At 47.2% G+C, this 13,756-nt stretch overlaps 1 protein-coding gene across 1 annotated transcript; it reads left to right on the top strand.

The window, feature by feature from the left end:
* The first annotated feature begins 11,231 nt into the window (after positions 1 to 11,231).
* LOC141628037 (small ubiquitin-related modifier 2-like) lies at positions 11,232 to 13,455 on the top strand. Its single transcript, XM_074441228.1, has 3 exons — positions 11,232 to 11,407; positions 12,374 to 12,523; positions 13,170 to 13,455. Exons 1-3 carry the CDS (start codon positions 11,303 to 11,305, stop codon positions 13,230 to 13,232), a joined length of 318 nt encoding a protein of 105 aa, XP_074297329.1. The 5' UTR covers positions 11,232 to 11,302; the 3' UTR covers positions 13,233 to 13,455.
* Positions 13,456 to 13,756: the final 301 nt, after the last annotated feature.

Raw genomic sequence — 13,756 nt, forward strand, 5'->3', positions numbered from 1 at the left:
TCCAAAATTCAACTCGAGACTTTGTTAAGACTTTGGTAGATTATTGGTAGTTTGAGCGAGTCTTGTCTTAAGACTTACCAATGTTTTGTCTCAAGACTATCAATAATCTTACCCTTATTTCACTTGGATTCATTTTAAAAATAAAACAGATATATATGTCCGTTTTAAGTAAGACTAACAATTCAACGGAATAATCCCATGACTTTACCGCTCTTCATCCTACATGCAATCTAAGTAGCGCAAAACGGACACGGACACGTGACACGCACGACATCCCATAAAATTTAGGTCACGGGATATGTTATTAAATTTAATAAAATATACTCCCTCCTATTCCGAATAAGTGTCACATTTGGACAATGGCACAAAAATTAAGGAATATAGTTAAAATAATGAAAATTATTGTATAAGGGTAAGAATATATGAGTTAAGTAATGAAAAGTATTGAATATGATGGGTTATGTGTGGTTGATGTAGTAAATAAAGAAAAGAGTTAAGGGTAGGAAAGTAAAAAAAACCATGCCCAAATATGGCAAATGGGACAGTTATGTGAATAGACGGAAATGACAAATGAGACAGTTATTTAGAATAGGAGGGAGTATATTTTATAATTATAAACGTTCGGTTTTATTTTTGAAAAATTATTTGATAATAAATTTAAAAAGTTGAAGGTAAAATTGCCCTTGATTATAACTCATTTTCATTTACCATCCAAAAGTATTTTCTAATAAATCTGTTCCGGGTATAATTCCAGAGCAAGTATCGTTACCACCCGTGGCTTGTAGAATAATGTCTTGGGTTAGACCCTCCGTGCTTCTATCGTCTCCCTCGGCCTTCCCTGCAACAATGAACGAACTGAGGGCTTGGCTTTGTGCCAAGCGTACCCACTCCGACGCCCAAGTCAGTGAACTTAGAGGTATAAGTTGTATGCTAATTGGCTAGGAATGTATTGTAGAGAGATAAGAGAGATGTTACCAGATGAATAGTGTATTTAGGTTTAGTTGTGAGATCCTTTCCTCAAAGAAGGTTGAGGAGTATTTATAGGCTTTCACCTTTTGTCACGTAGTGGCCAAGTGGCCAAGTGGCTTATCAGGTGGAAAGACCGTTCTACCCTCGGCCGATGAACCTATGGCAGGCCGGCAGAGGGTCTTGGATATGAGTACGCGGGTATGTGTCCCTACCGGCAGGTTGTCGGCCGAGACGCTCAGCTAGCCGGCCGATGGGATGCATCGGCTAGACGATCCTAAGTCGTTGACTTCTTTGTGGATATCTTTGACCTTGCTCAGTGTGTTGACTTTGGTCAGCGGTGCAGAATATGCCCCATCAATTTGCCCCCAGCGTAGTCTATGCCGTGGTATGGGCTCCGATGTATGCTGAGCGTATATTCTGCACAATCTTCCGCAAATTTCCTGTATCGGTGTCTTCTTGTGTACCGGCGTGGCTCTTGTCAGGCCGCACCATATACCATATCCCCCCTCCACATGGATGCGTAAAGGGTATCCGTGGAAAAGGAACATGACGCCGGCCGAGACCAGGGCCGAGAGTCTTGGTGACTTTGATTGCCCCCCGCGTGCTCCATGACTTGGTTGATCGGTAGCCGGCGGAGAGTAGATACCCAGGAATTTGCTTGAAATGAACAGTCGCAGAGATGTGAATAGGCTTGTTGAAGACGCTTGGTCACTGTTGCATTGATTGACATTCAACTGTTGCGACGATTGACATTCCGCGGTTGCATGCTTGACACGTGTGTGTTCGCTGATTGGTTGACGCTTCATGGGCTGTGCCCTGATTGGTCCTTCTTCATGGGCTTTTCTCTATAAATAGGGAAGTTATTCCGTGATTTTGGCCTCCATTTTATTTTCGAAAAATTTTTCTCTAAAATCTTCATCTCTCCAAACTTTCAAGGGTTTTCTTCTTCTTAATCTTCGGAGTATCTGATCCGGCGAGTGTTTTTCTTTAAGGTAAACAAGCAAACTTTTATTTTTTTCTTGTTAGTAATTTGTTGTGAACATGTCTTCTCACGATGTCTGGACCTAGTAAACTGCGTCGGGGGCCCTAGGTCTCCTCTCCCGAAGTTGATCCTCAAATTCTTGAGGAATGGGAGGACTCGATTCTGTGGCGACTTTGGTGATGATTTTGGTGATGAAGTGGAAAGGTCCCGCCCTAGTGAGGGGAGACAGTACATCATGGATCACGGCTATGTCTGTAAGATCTGCCTTGATCGTGCTTGGTCCCGTAAGCTTGCCCGTTGTTCCGGCGGGAAACTTTTCGAGGATCATTTTTTCTTGGGTAGGGGATATGAAATTGTTATCCCTAAGGAGGGTCAGTCAGAGGCCGCCCTCCGCCGGCTCAGATCTTGGCGTGTACTGCGGCATTTGGAGTTCGGGCTTCGGTTTCACCGAACGGGTACGTTGTGGCCATAATTAGAGCCATGAACGTTCTTTGTTGCCCAACCGCACCCGCCGCCATGAGGACCATAATTGGTTTTGTCTGGCTTTGTCTTTTTAAGGGAGAGGCTCCGACGGTGAATTTATTCCGCCGACTCCATCATCTCAAACCGTCACTCTCGGCCGTGTTGGGTGGTACAGTGTACAAACGGAGCGGGGTTATGTCTCTCGCCGACAAACCTTCTTCTTGCAAGGGCTGGCAAGGTCGGTGGGTGTATGTCAAAGTGCCGAATGACTATCCGCGCCCCGTTCCTTCCAAAGACCGGGTTAATCTGCGGTGTGAGACTAGGGCGGAGCATGACGGATGGGTCACTCGTAAGCATCTTAAAATGGACGCTAGCGGGGTCCCTCTTACGGAGGATGAGAGACTGGCGATGAGGCTCTTTGAGGTGGACAAGCGTGGGATGCCGAAAAGATGGATTCCCCCAACGCAGATCATTCTTCAGGATGAGCCGCTCTGCTATGTCGGCCTCATACCGGCCCTAGCACGGGGTGAGTGGGGTCGGTGTGAGGCCCTCCGCCGCTCTCAATGTTTCTTGATTTTCGAACTTCGATTCATTTCTTCTACTTGACTTTTGCTTTGTTTCTTTCGTAGACCACTTTGGACCGGAACTACCTGAGGATCTTCTTCGGAGAATGGGGCTACACAAAGATAAAACCGTTGCTAATTTGCACCCCAAGGCTCCAGCCCATGACCGCAGGATGTCGTCGAATGATCTTATGGAGCAGCGGCTAAAGGTCTTGGGCAAGGAGGAGGCGCAGGCGAGGGTTGTTACCGGTGTGGTGCGTCGGGCGCGGAAAGCAGCGCCGGTTTCGCTCCCCCGTCCCTCCCCCTAAGAAGGTGGAGGTTGTTGAAATTCCGATGAGGGGGACTCGATGCGGAGGGACCTCCTCTTATCTCGTAGGAGGAAAAGGACAGCTTCTACCGCGGCAAGGAAGTGCCTCCTCCGCCAAGAAGCCCAAGCATGGTACCTATCCTGGCTTGTGGCGTTGGGCGGCGAAGCGGTGGGATCCTCTCGCACAAAGTTGGTGATCAATGCACCACCGTCAACCCTTCATCTCGAACGGCTTTCGTCTCCCAGCCACAGGCTAGTGGCCAAATTGCCACCGTCGTCCCTTCATCCCAGAAGGCTTCCGTCTCCCAGCCACAGGCTAGTGGCCAAATTGCCACCGTCGTCCCTTCATCCCAGAAGGCTTCCGTCTCCCAGCCACAGGCTAGTGGCCAAATTGCCACCGTCGTCCCTTCATCCCAGAAGGCTTCCGTCTCCGAGCTTATAGAGGAGGGCACGAAGCTTATTAGGGAGTCGGCGAGGTGGAACGTGGCTACCGCCGCTCGTCTCGGGAGCAAGAGAAGGCCGTGGCTCGGGCCGTTCATGAGCGTAATGCCACAAAGCGGTGGCTCGCATCGGCGAAGCCGGATCTCCTCAACGAGCGAGGGCTTAGGGGAGAAGCCGAGAAGGCGCTCTCGGCAGAGAAAAACTCGGGGAGGACGCCGAAAAGGAGGTCCTTGCTTGAGAGAGGGCTAAAGCCGAGGCCGCGGCTACCGAAGGCCGCGAATCTGCGGAGGAAATGTGAGCTTGCTCGGGGCGCGCCGACCTCTACCTCAAGCGAGGAACGAGTCCCGGACCTATTTAAGGCTCGGGCGGAGGTGGTTCGGGCGAGATGCCATCATCAAGCAAAAGGAGGCGGACATCGAGATGCTGCAAACCGACCTGCTTCCCAAGCTGTGCGCCGAGTTCCGGGATTTGTCCGAAGATGCTGCTAGGGAAGTTATCGGGGAGATTTTCCCTCTTGATGGTTCCTTCCCGTGGGGCAGATTCGACGTGCTGCTTGATGACAAGCTCCAGGCTAAGGTGGATGCCGCGGCGGAGAAGGCCAAGGAGGCGGTGAAGGCGAAGATGGAGAGGGAGGCGGCCGCGGAGAAAGCAGCTCTTGCTGAGAGGGCTAGAGTAGCCAAGGAAGAAGCCGAAAGGATGAGGGCCGCTGAGGATGCCGAGGCCAAGGCTGAGGCTGCTAGAAAAGCTGCTGGGTTGCCCGCCGAAGAAGACGCGGCTTGATGAGAACAAGTTTACAGCAGATCTGTTTCAGCTCCTCACATGCTACCATGTGCTGCTTGATGAGAACAAGTTTACAAAGAAATGCCTTGACTTTCCGGGGTCAATTACTCGGCCCTTCCTCTCCGCTATCTCTCGGTTCCCGAACATAATGCTAGTTTTTTGCCTCTTTTTGTACACCTTGGTAGATTATATTTCGGCTTATCCCCGTGGGGACTACCGTCGTCTGTATTCTTTTCACTTGTAATTCTTGTAACTTATCTTCTAATAATAGTTCGTTTCTTTCGCCTTCGGCCTGGCCGAGGTCTTTATCTCATCTTTGTCAGAGTTCTCCCGTTTTCCTAATTGAGCGCTCTTTTCGTTTCCGTCTTGACCTGGCCGGGGCCGTCTTAAAGTGTGTATCTCGACTGTGTCTCAATGCTTCCAAGACACTTTTGCTTTTGCGAACGTAGTGTGCGACGGCCGTTACTGTCGTGGTATCCGCCTTACGAGGGTGGTTGCCACTCTTATCGGTGCGACAGTGTGGTGGCGCTAGTTTCTTGATGGAGACCGCCGCTCTTGTCGGTATGACAGTGTGAGCGCGTCTGTTTCTTGATAGCGTGTTACGTGGCGTCTACCACTTGGAGTGACTGCGACGGCATCAAACCTCTTGGGGTGACTGCCGTGGCGTCTACTACTTGGGGTGACTGCGACGGCGCTAGTTTCTTGATGGAGACTGCCGCTCTTGTCGGCATGACAGTGTGAGCCGGCGTCTGTTTCTCGATAGCGTGTTACGTGGCGTCTACCACTTGGAGTGACTGCGACGGCATCTCACCTCTTGGGGTGACTGCCGTGGCGTCTACTACTTGGGGTGACTGCGACGGCGCTAGTTTCTTGATGGAGACCGCCGCTCTTGTCGGTATGACGGTGTGAGCGGCGTCTGTTTCTCGATAGCGTGTTACGTGGCGTCTACCACTTGGGTGATGCGACGGCATCTCACCTCTTGGGGTGACTGCCGTGGCGTCTACTACTTGGGGTGACTGCGACGGCGCTAGTTTCTTGATGGAGACTGCCGCTCTTGTCGGTATGACAGTGTGAGCGGCGTACGTTTCTCGATAGCGTGTTACGTGGCGTCTACCACTTGGGTAGGATCGACGACATCTCACCTCTTGGGGTGACTGCCGTGGCGTCTACTACTTGGGGTGACTGCGACGGCGCTAGTTTCTTGATGGAGACTGCCGCTCTTGTCGGTATGACGGTGTGAGCGGCGTACATTTCTCGATAGCGTGTTACGTGGCGTCTACCACTTGGAGTGACTGCGACGGCATCTCACCTCTTGGGGTGACTGCCGTGGCGTCTACTACTTGGGGTGACTGCGACGGCGCTAGTTTCTTGATGGAGACTGCCGCTCTTGTCGGTATGGCAGTGTGAGCCGTACGTTTCTCGATAGCGTGTTACGTGGCGTCTACCACTTGGAGTGACTGCGACGGCATCTCACCTCTTGGGGTGATCGCCGTGGCGTCTCTACTACTTGGGGTGACTGCGACGGCGCTAGTTTCTTGATGGAGACTGCCGCTCTTGTCGGTATGACGGTGTGAGCCGCGTACATTTCTCGATAGCGTGTTACGTGGCGTCTACCACTTGGAGTGACTGCGACGGCATCTCACCTCTTGGGGTGACTGCCGTGGCGTCTACTACTTGGGGTGACTGCGACGGCGCTAGTTTCTTGATGGAGACTGCCGCTCTTGTCGGTATGACAGTGTGAGCCGGCGTCTGTTTCTCGATAGCGTGTTACGTGGCGTCTACCACTTGGAGTGACTGCGACGGCATCTCACCTCTTGGGGTGACTGCCGTGGCGTCTACTACTTGGGGTGACTGCGACGGCGCTAGTTTCTTGATGGAGACTGCCGCTCTTGTCGGTATGACGGTGTGAGGCGCGTACGTTTCTCGATAGCGTGTTACGTGGCGTCTACCACTTGGAGTGACTGCGACGGCATCTCACCTCTTGGGGTGACTGCCGTGGCGTCTACTACTTGGGGTGACTGCGACGGCGCTAGTTTCTTGATGGAGACTGCCGCTCTTGTCGGTATGACAGTGTGAGCCGGCGTCTGTTTCTTGATAGGTAACTGATGGCAAAATTCTGTTTCTTGATAGATAACTAGGTAAAAAGAAAAACATGCGTCGGGGTGTCCACAGCTATTTCGGACACCTCCGCAGCTACATAAATTTTACGAGATTACCAATGCCCTAACGGCTCATCACAGGCACATCCCCCCAATCAGCCACTAGTCGTATCCATGAGGTCGCCCCCCTGTTGTAAGGACGGGCTTTTTCCTCTTTCGGACTTCTTCGCCTCTTTGAGGGATTGCATGTTGCAACCTCGGGCGGCTATCTGGACGTTGACCACCTCATCCTTCTCGTCTTTGGAGACGAGCTTATGCGCTTCCCCCCCGGTCCGAGACATACATCGGCGTTAGGGCCCGGATGGACATTCTTGCGTCGGCCTCGCTCGGGTGACTCGGCCTATGAGAACGTTGTAGGCGGGACGAGCCGTCAATGACGATGAACTCGGCTAGGACGTTTTTAGCCGCGTTCTTTTCGCCGAACGTCACCGGAGTCTAATTGATCCCACGGCACCAGGGCCGGCCCAAATAAGCCGATAGGGGGTTGGTGCGGGGGCTTAAGTCCTTGATCTTCGAGCCAAGGCCGAGAAAGCACTCCCTAAACATGATATTCGTGTATGCACTGTGTCAATCGGGCACCTCTTGACCAGGTGGTTGGATATGTCCAAATTGACTACAAGCGGGTCGTTGTGAGGGGCGATGACCCCTTCGTAGTCCTTTCTTCCGATAGTCATATCGGGGATGCTTGCAGAGGGGATCCTTGAGTTGGGCACAAAGTTGATGGCCTGGTATAGCTCGTTTAGGTGCCGCTTGTGCCCGTGAGCGGACCCTCCGTTTTCGTTGCCCCGATGACAACATGAATCACGCCACCCGCTCGAAGACGGACTTCCTATCCGAACCGCCGGCGTCGCCTTTTGGCCTTTTGCAACGTACTTGCCGAGGCTTCCCTTCCGGATCGCTCCTCTATGGCATTCTTCGGATGGCGGCGAGTCGTTGGTTAAATGGCCGGTGTGGCCGTGGTACTCACGATCGGCTCGTGTCACCGTCACTTTTTGGCTTGGGGGTCTCTCCCACTTCGGCCCTCGTTTTGCTCGGGGCGAAGACTTCGGCGGCGATGCGATGAGAGGGGTTTTTTCACTATACCGCCTCGGTGGTACGTTCTCGAATTCCACCCGGCGCCCGCCGAGTCTTGTTTCCGGTCGGATCTGTCCGACCGTGATCTGTTATTCTCGCGGCGTCTTCCTTCGGACCGCGAGCCGTTGTTGTCGCGGCGTCCTTCGTCTGGCCGTCCCGCCTGTGACTCTTCTTTTTCGGAGTGCTCGGCTTCGCGGGGATCTTCCCGTGTTTTGTGGTAGTCTTCCACCTTGATGGCCTGGTCGGCCAACTTTCGCGGCGTCCGTGCCTAGGCCTCCGCTCTTGATGAGTTCGTTCTTTAAGGCTCCCCGTGGGAGGCCCTTCATCGATCGAAGGCCGCCCACTCGGGATTAATTTCTCGAATCTGCTGGACTTTTCCATCGAACCTCTTCACATAGCTCCGAGAGACTCGCCCCCTCCCGTCGATAGTCGGGAGGTCGGATGTCTCTACGGCCCTTCTCTTGTTGCGGAGTCTTGGGCTAGGAAAGCGCCCTTCGGTCGGCGTAATAATACACCGAGCCGTCGGGAAGTCCTTTGTACCGGCTCCGAGCCATCCCATGCAAAGTTGTTGGGAAAATTCGGCACTGCACCTCATCGGGCGCTCCCATACCGACATGTAAGACTCGAAAGCCTCGGCGTGGTCGATCGGATCACCATCTCCCTTGTACGACGTGGTGGTAGCTTGAGCTTGTTCGGCACCGGGACTTCTAAGACGTAGGCGTTGAGGGGCTGCCTAACCATGTGTCGAACGACACGCGGCGATCGGCTTCTTGCGTCCCTAACCTGGCTCCTTCCTCCGTGACGGGAGGGGCTCCTTCTTCGACTCGGGCTTCTTCTCCAACTCGCCGAGTCGGACTCCTCTGGCTTCTTCGGGGTGAGCCTCGTTCGTGTGGCGGGGACGCCGTCCTCCCCGAGTGCGGGAAGGACTTAGGTCTACCGCGCCCACTTTGGGCTCCCCCGGCGTCTTGACTGGGTCGGCTTCTCCTAGTGCTCCGTTCAAATTTCTCGGAGTCATATTTTGGGCCCTGGTCTCCCGGACAGTTTCCGCCGCTCTTGTCGACGTGACAGTGTGAGCGGGCGTATTACTAATTAGGTCTAGGAGCATCTTCAGCCTTGCTACGTCAACCACATGTCCCATGATGGTGACCTGGTTGGCTGGCAGCGGCGTGTCGGGTATTGATGGCATCCCGAACTCCGGTTGGATTACACCGCCGGTGGAGGGCTGTACGACTCCAGAATTGTTGAAAGTATCATCTTGGTAAAATGCGGTTTCGTCGGTTCATTTGATCGCATCTTGTTGTTTCGACATTTTCTTAGCTTTTTGGGTGGGTTTTTGTTTTGTGTTTTTTGTTTGGGAATGAATGTGACTAGCTTCTAGTGTCTTCCCCACAGACGGCGCCAATTGTTCCGGGTATAATTCCAGAGCAAGTATCGTTACCACCCGTGGCTTGTAGAATAATGTCTTGGGTTAGACCCTCCGTGCTTCTATCGTCTCCCTCGGCCTCCCCTGCAACAATGAACGAACTGAGGGCTTGGCTTTGTGCCAAGCGTACCCACTCCGACGCCCAAGTCAGTGAACTTAGAGGTATAAGTTGTATGCTAATTGGCTAGGAATGTATTGTAGAGAGATAAGAGAGATGTTACTGCATGAATAGTGTATTTAGGTTTAGTTGTGAGATCCTTTCCTCAAAGAAGGTTGAGGAGTATTTATGGCTTTCACCTTTTGTCACGTAGTGGCCAAGTGGCCAAGTGGCTTATCAGGTGGAAAGACCGTTCTACCCTCGGCCGATGAACCTATGGCGGCCTACAGAGGGTCTTGGATATGAGTACGCGGGTATGTGTCCCTACTGGCGGTTGTCGGCCGAGACGCTCGCTAGCCGGCCGATGGGATGCATCGGCTAGACAGTCTAAGTCGTTGACTTGCTGTGGATATCTTTGACCTTGCTCAGTGTGTTGACTTTGGTCAGCGGTGCAGAATATGCCCCATCAAAATCTATTTCGACTGCTCATTTCTCATTTAAAGAACATTATTCACCCAAATGATGTCCAAATGTCATGGACACGCGTCGGACACGGCTCAAATACCATGGACACGCGTCGGACAAGCGTCCGAATAAACGTAGAAAGTTAGACACTGCTTTATAGATGTCCGGCACGTTTCAGCGTGTATCCGAAAAGTGTCGGTGTCCGACACGGTGTCGGACACGGCTGATTAGTAGAAGTGTCCAGGTAGCATGCAATTGGCAATTGGCAATTGGCATGCATGCTCAAGGAGTCATAAAGTCAGCCAATTTGGAAAATGCATAGACTACTTTATTACGCCATCTTCTGAAACTATGATATGTATTGGTATTTGGTAAAAGCAAACAAATGCAGGTACCAGTCAGAATAATACTGACAAGAGTAGTACAAAGATTAGATGCTCTTGTTACTGAGATTTTTACTACCTACCCCATACACTACACTAGCGGGGTTAAAGGGAGTTAACTTGTACGTCAACTCGGTAAACAGGTCCCGGGTTAGAGCAGTGCGAGTCGTGTTAGTTCGGAGTTGGATCGTGTCACGGTTGTAAAGTGTAATAAAACCGATCATGGTGATATGATATTAGAGTCAGTGTGACCAAAAAATCACGAGTTCACCCCCCTTAATTCTAAAGTGTAATATTAGTACGAGACTACTAGGTATGGGGAGGCCTCTAGTTGCATCCATATTTTAAACCCAAAGGACATTTGTATGACAGAGCGTGTTAGAATATAAAACCGATTACGGAACTCCAACCATCAGCTTAAATGTTTGAATGAAATGGTTTCTTTATCAACAATCACTTTGGTTTTTGGTGTATTGTTTCGAGTTATTTTACATTACTTGGTGATTTTATTCGTTAATTTGACTAAAAAATGTGGTATAGATAATTGTCTACTTATAGATTGAGTTTGATAATTTACTAATTATAATACGAGTATATTTTAATGTATATAATTTGAGTATGATTTAAATTAGTTATTCAAGTCATTTTTAATCTATTCAATAACAGAGGCGTCTTAAAATAAATGGAGGCTTTGTGCACTTAAAAAATGAGGTTTCAAATATGAATGTACGAGTGTACTATATCTTAAGGCTTGTATTGAATTTTATAAATAAAATTTGTAAGTTCGGTGATCAAACCGAAATCCGGTTCCAGGCTTCCAGCGCTCGTGGGTCGTGGCTACACAAGGCCTTAAACACCTCTACTCAACATGTGACTTTAGATCGGGTCATTTTAAAATCTGCTTTCAAGTCAATTTCGAGTTTTACATTCAGATCAATTTTGTTGAGCCTTTTCAGAAGATTTTTCACCACCTAACCATAAATACCAACTCGGCCATGTACCAAGTGTATATACGTTACATTGGACCTAGTGGAGTACTACTCCCAAGTCTCAACGTCTTAAGTTCACTCTCTTTAATTTTACTTTGTTTTTACAGCTTTTATTTTCATCTTTACTCTCTTTTTGTTCTCTCATTTCCTCTCTTTTTCTTTCTTATTTACACAACTTTAATTCTCTCTTTCAAAAAATACAAGAAAAATGGAAGAAATTAGCAACAATTCCACGGAAGAAGGTAATGCAAATAAGAAGCAGAAAACTCAAGATTTCTCCAACTCCATTGTCATCAAATTCACCAATAACACGGTAAATTTTCTACTCTTCTACCTCTTTTTTACTACTCGCTCCGTCTCAATTATTTGTTTACATTTTATTAAAATACACCTTGCAAAGAATATAAAACGTAAGTAAATAATTGAGACGGAGGAAATATATACTCTATATTAAGTACATGCATTGAACCACATTTATCTGAAATTACTATACTCATTTTGTTTATTTATTTCGGTTTTTCTAAAATGTGAGGACACATAAGATTAACAATATATTCTCACTAATTATGGTAATAATGAGTTTATAGTTAAATATCTCATAAGAATATGTTGTCAATCTTAGCATATTAGGGCACGTCTCACATAGAATATAAAATGTAAATAAATAATTGAGACGGGGTGAGTATATACTACTATATTGTTCTTGTCTTTTTAATTACTATATTAATTATTAAGTACATGCATTGAAGCACATTTATCTGAAATTGCTACACATCGATCGTAGTTGGTCGATTTCCTAAGGACACACGTTAATTAAATAATGTAAACTGAAAGTTTGAGGAAAATATAACGGAATAATGATTAAAATAAAATTCTGTCAACAATTTCCTATGAAATAATTTATGTATTTAATGTCAAATTTTATGTTTTTAAGTTTTTCTAACGTGTGTCCTTGTTAAAACCTTATTCCGATGTTAAAATATGATTCTTAATTCGATGTTTCTTTTTATTAAAGTTAATTAGTGACTACATTTATCCCGAGAATAAATTAATTTTATGTTAGGCGGTTTTACATAAGAATACACTAATTTTTTTTTTTCTCTCTCAAAAAAAAAGAATAGTGTATATACATATCCAAATATAACCATGTTAGTGGATAAAATAGTTACTGAAAGCGCCCGTTTTAGATTGAACTTGTGTAAAACCGTCTTAATTACGCAAGTATATGTGTTAGATCATATAGTAAAGAAAATGAGTTTCTGGTATTGAAAAAGTGCAGGATAATCGGACGTTTTATGTCACAGTGAAGCGGACTGTAACATTTCGAAAGATATTTGAAATATATTGTCTACATCAAAATGTAGAATACGAGACTGCTCGTTTCCTGTATGAAGATCAAAAGATTCTTCCTAATCTCACTCCTTTTGATGTATGTCCTTTAGTCTTTACTATTATTCGTATTATTATTAGTCGTCGACTCATCGTAGTATACGATTTATAGATTCGCAAACTAAAAGCAAATTCAATGTATAATGAAGTTTAAAAGGGTCGGGTTTAAATCCTTGATGAAATAAATTAATTAGCGGGGGACCAAATGTATAGTATTACATAATGCGAGGGCTTGACTACTAAAAAAATCGTAAAATTTGTAGTAGTCGAGCCTGCATGCACAACCCGTCTATTCGTCTAAGGTCCTCCAATGACGGTATGGAAAACCGTTGTTTAATGTTCCCTAATGAAAGGTTCCGAACAACACATAAAAGGGTATGAAAAACATGGTCTCTTAAGAATTTAATAAAAAAATCGTCACTTACAAGTTTTTGTGAGTTTGAAAAAATCGAGTCGTCACTTACAAGTTTTTGTGAGGACTTGACTACTAAAAAAATTGTAAAATTTGTAGAAGTCGAGCCCTGCATGCATAACCCATCTAAGGTCCTCCAATGACAGTATGGGTACCGTATAAGAAATGGTTACGAACAAGTGAACAACACGTTAAAGGGTATGGAAAACACGGTCTCTTAATAATTTAATAAAAAACCGTCTCTAACGAGTTTTTCGTGAATTTGAAAATGCAGATAAATTTTCCAGATGGAGGGGAAATTGATGTGATGAGCTATGTGAGCGGAGGTGGTTGCTAAAGAATGGAGACTGGAAGTAGTGTCTGAATTACTTGTACTGATCTTATTCTGTTATTTTAGCAGAAGATTTGCTGATTTTTTCTGTACTTTGTGCATCAATTCTACTGTAAACTTGTACTACTAGTAGTATCTACTCTCAAAGATTTCCATCAACCATGCAATTGCAAATCTTTTGAGTTTTGACTGTTGTTCACCAAGGAAATCACACTTTCAATTTTTGTTAGGATACAACTCGTTTCCGTCAATGTTACTCCGACTCTTCTAATCCCCTCACATACCCGTGTCTGACACTCAAACAAGAGTATGACACGTCAATACCTCATTTTAAGCCAAAATATGCACGTCTTTCATGAAAAAAGGCTGAGTCCGACTTTTTGACACGAACCCATGTTTGATATTTCTAAACGAGTCTGAGTAACATAGGTTTCCGTTATCTAAAGTTCAGGTCAATAACCGATTTGGGATGGGTCTAGTTCATGTGAGGACATTGTCGAGTTGGGTCATTATGGTTTACAAGTTGAGTT

Source organism: Silene latifolia, chromosome 2 (genome assembly GCF_048544455.1).
Source record: "Silene latifolia isolate original U9 population chromosome 2, ASM4854445v1, whole genome shotgun sequence".
In the NCBI taxonomy this organism is placed as follows: Eukaryota; Viridiplantae; Streptophyta; class Magnoliopsida; order Caryophyllales; family Caryophyllaceae; genus Silene; species Silene latifolia.

Coding starts and splice junctions, on each gene's coding strand:
- LOC141628037 (XM_074441228.1), top strand. CDS start 11,303: ATGGAAGAAATTAGCAACAATTCCACGGAAGAAGGTAATGCAAATAAG. Junction 11,408..12,373: donor TCAAATTCACCAATAACACG/GTAAATTTTCTA, acceptor GAAAAAGTGCAG/GATAATCGGACGTTTTATGT. Junction 12,524..13,169: donor CTAATCTCACTCCTTTTGAT/GTATGTCCTTTA, acceptor TTGAAAATGCAG/ATAAATTTTCCAGATGGAGG.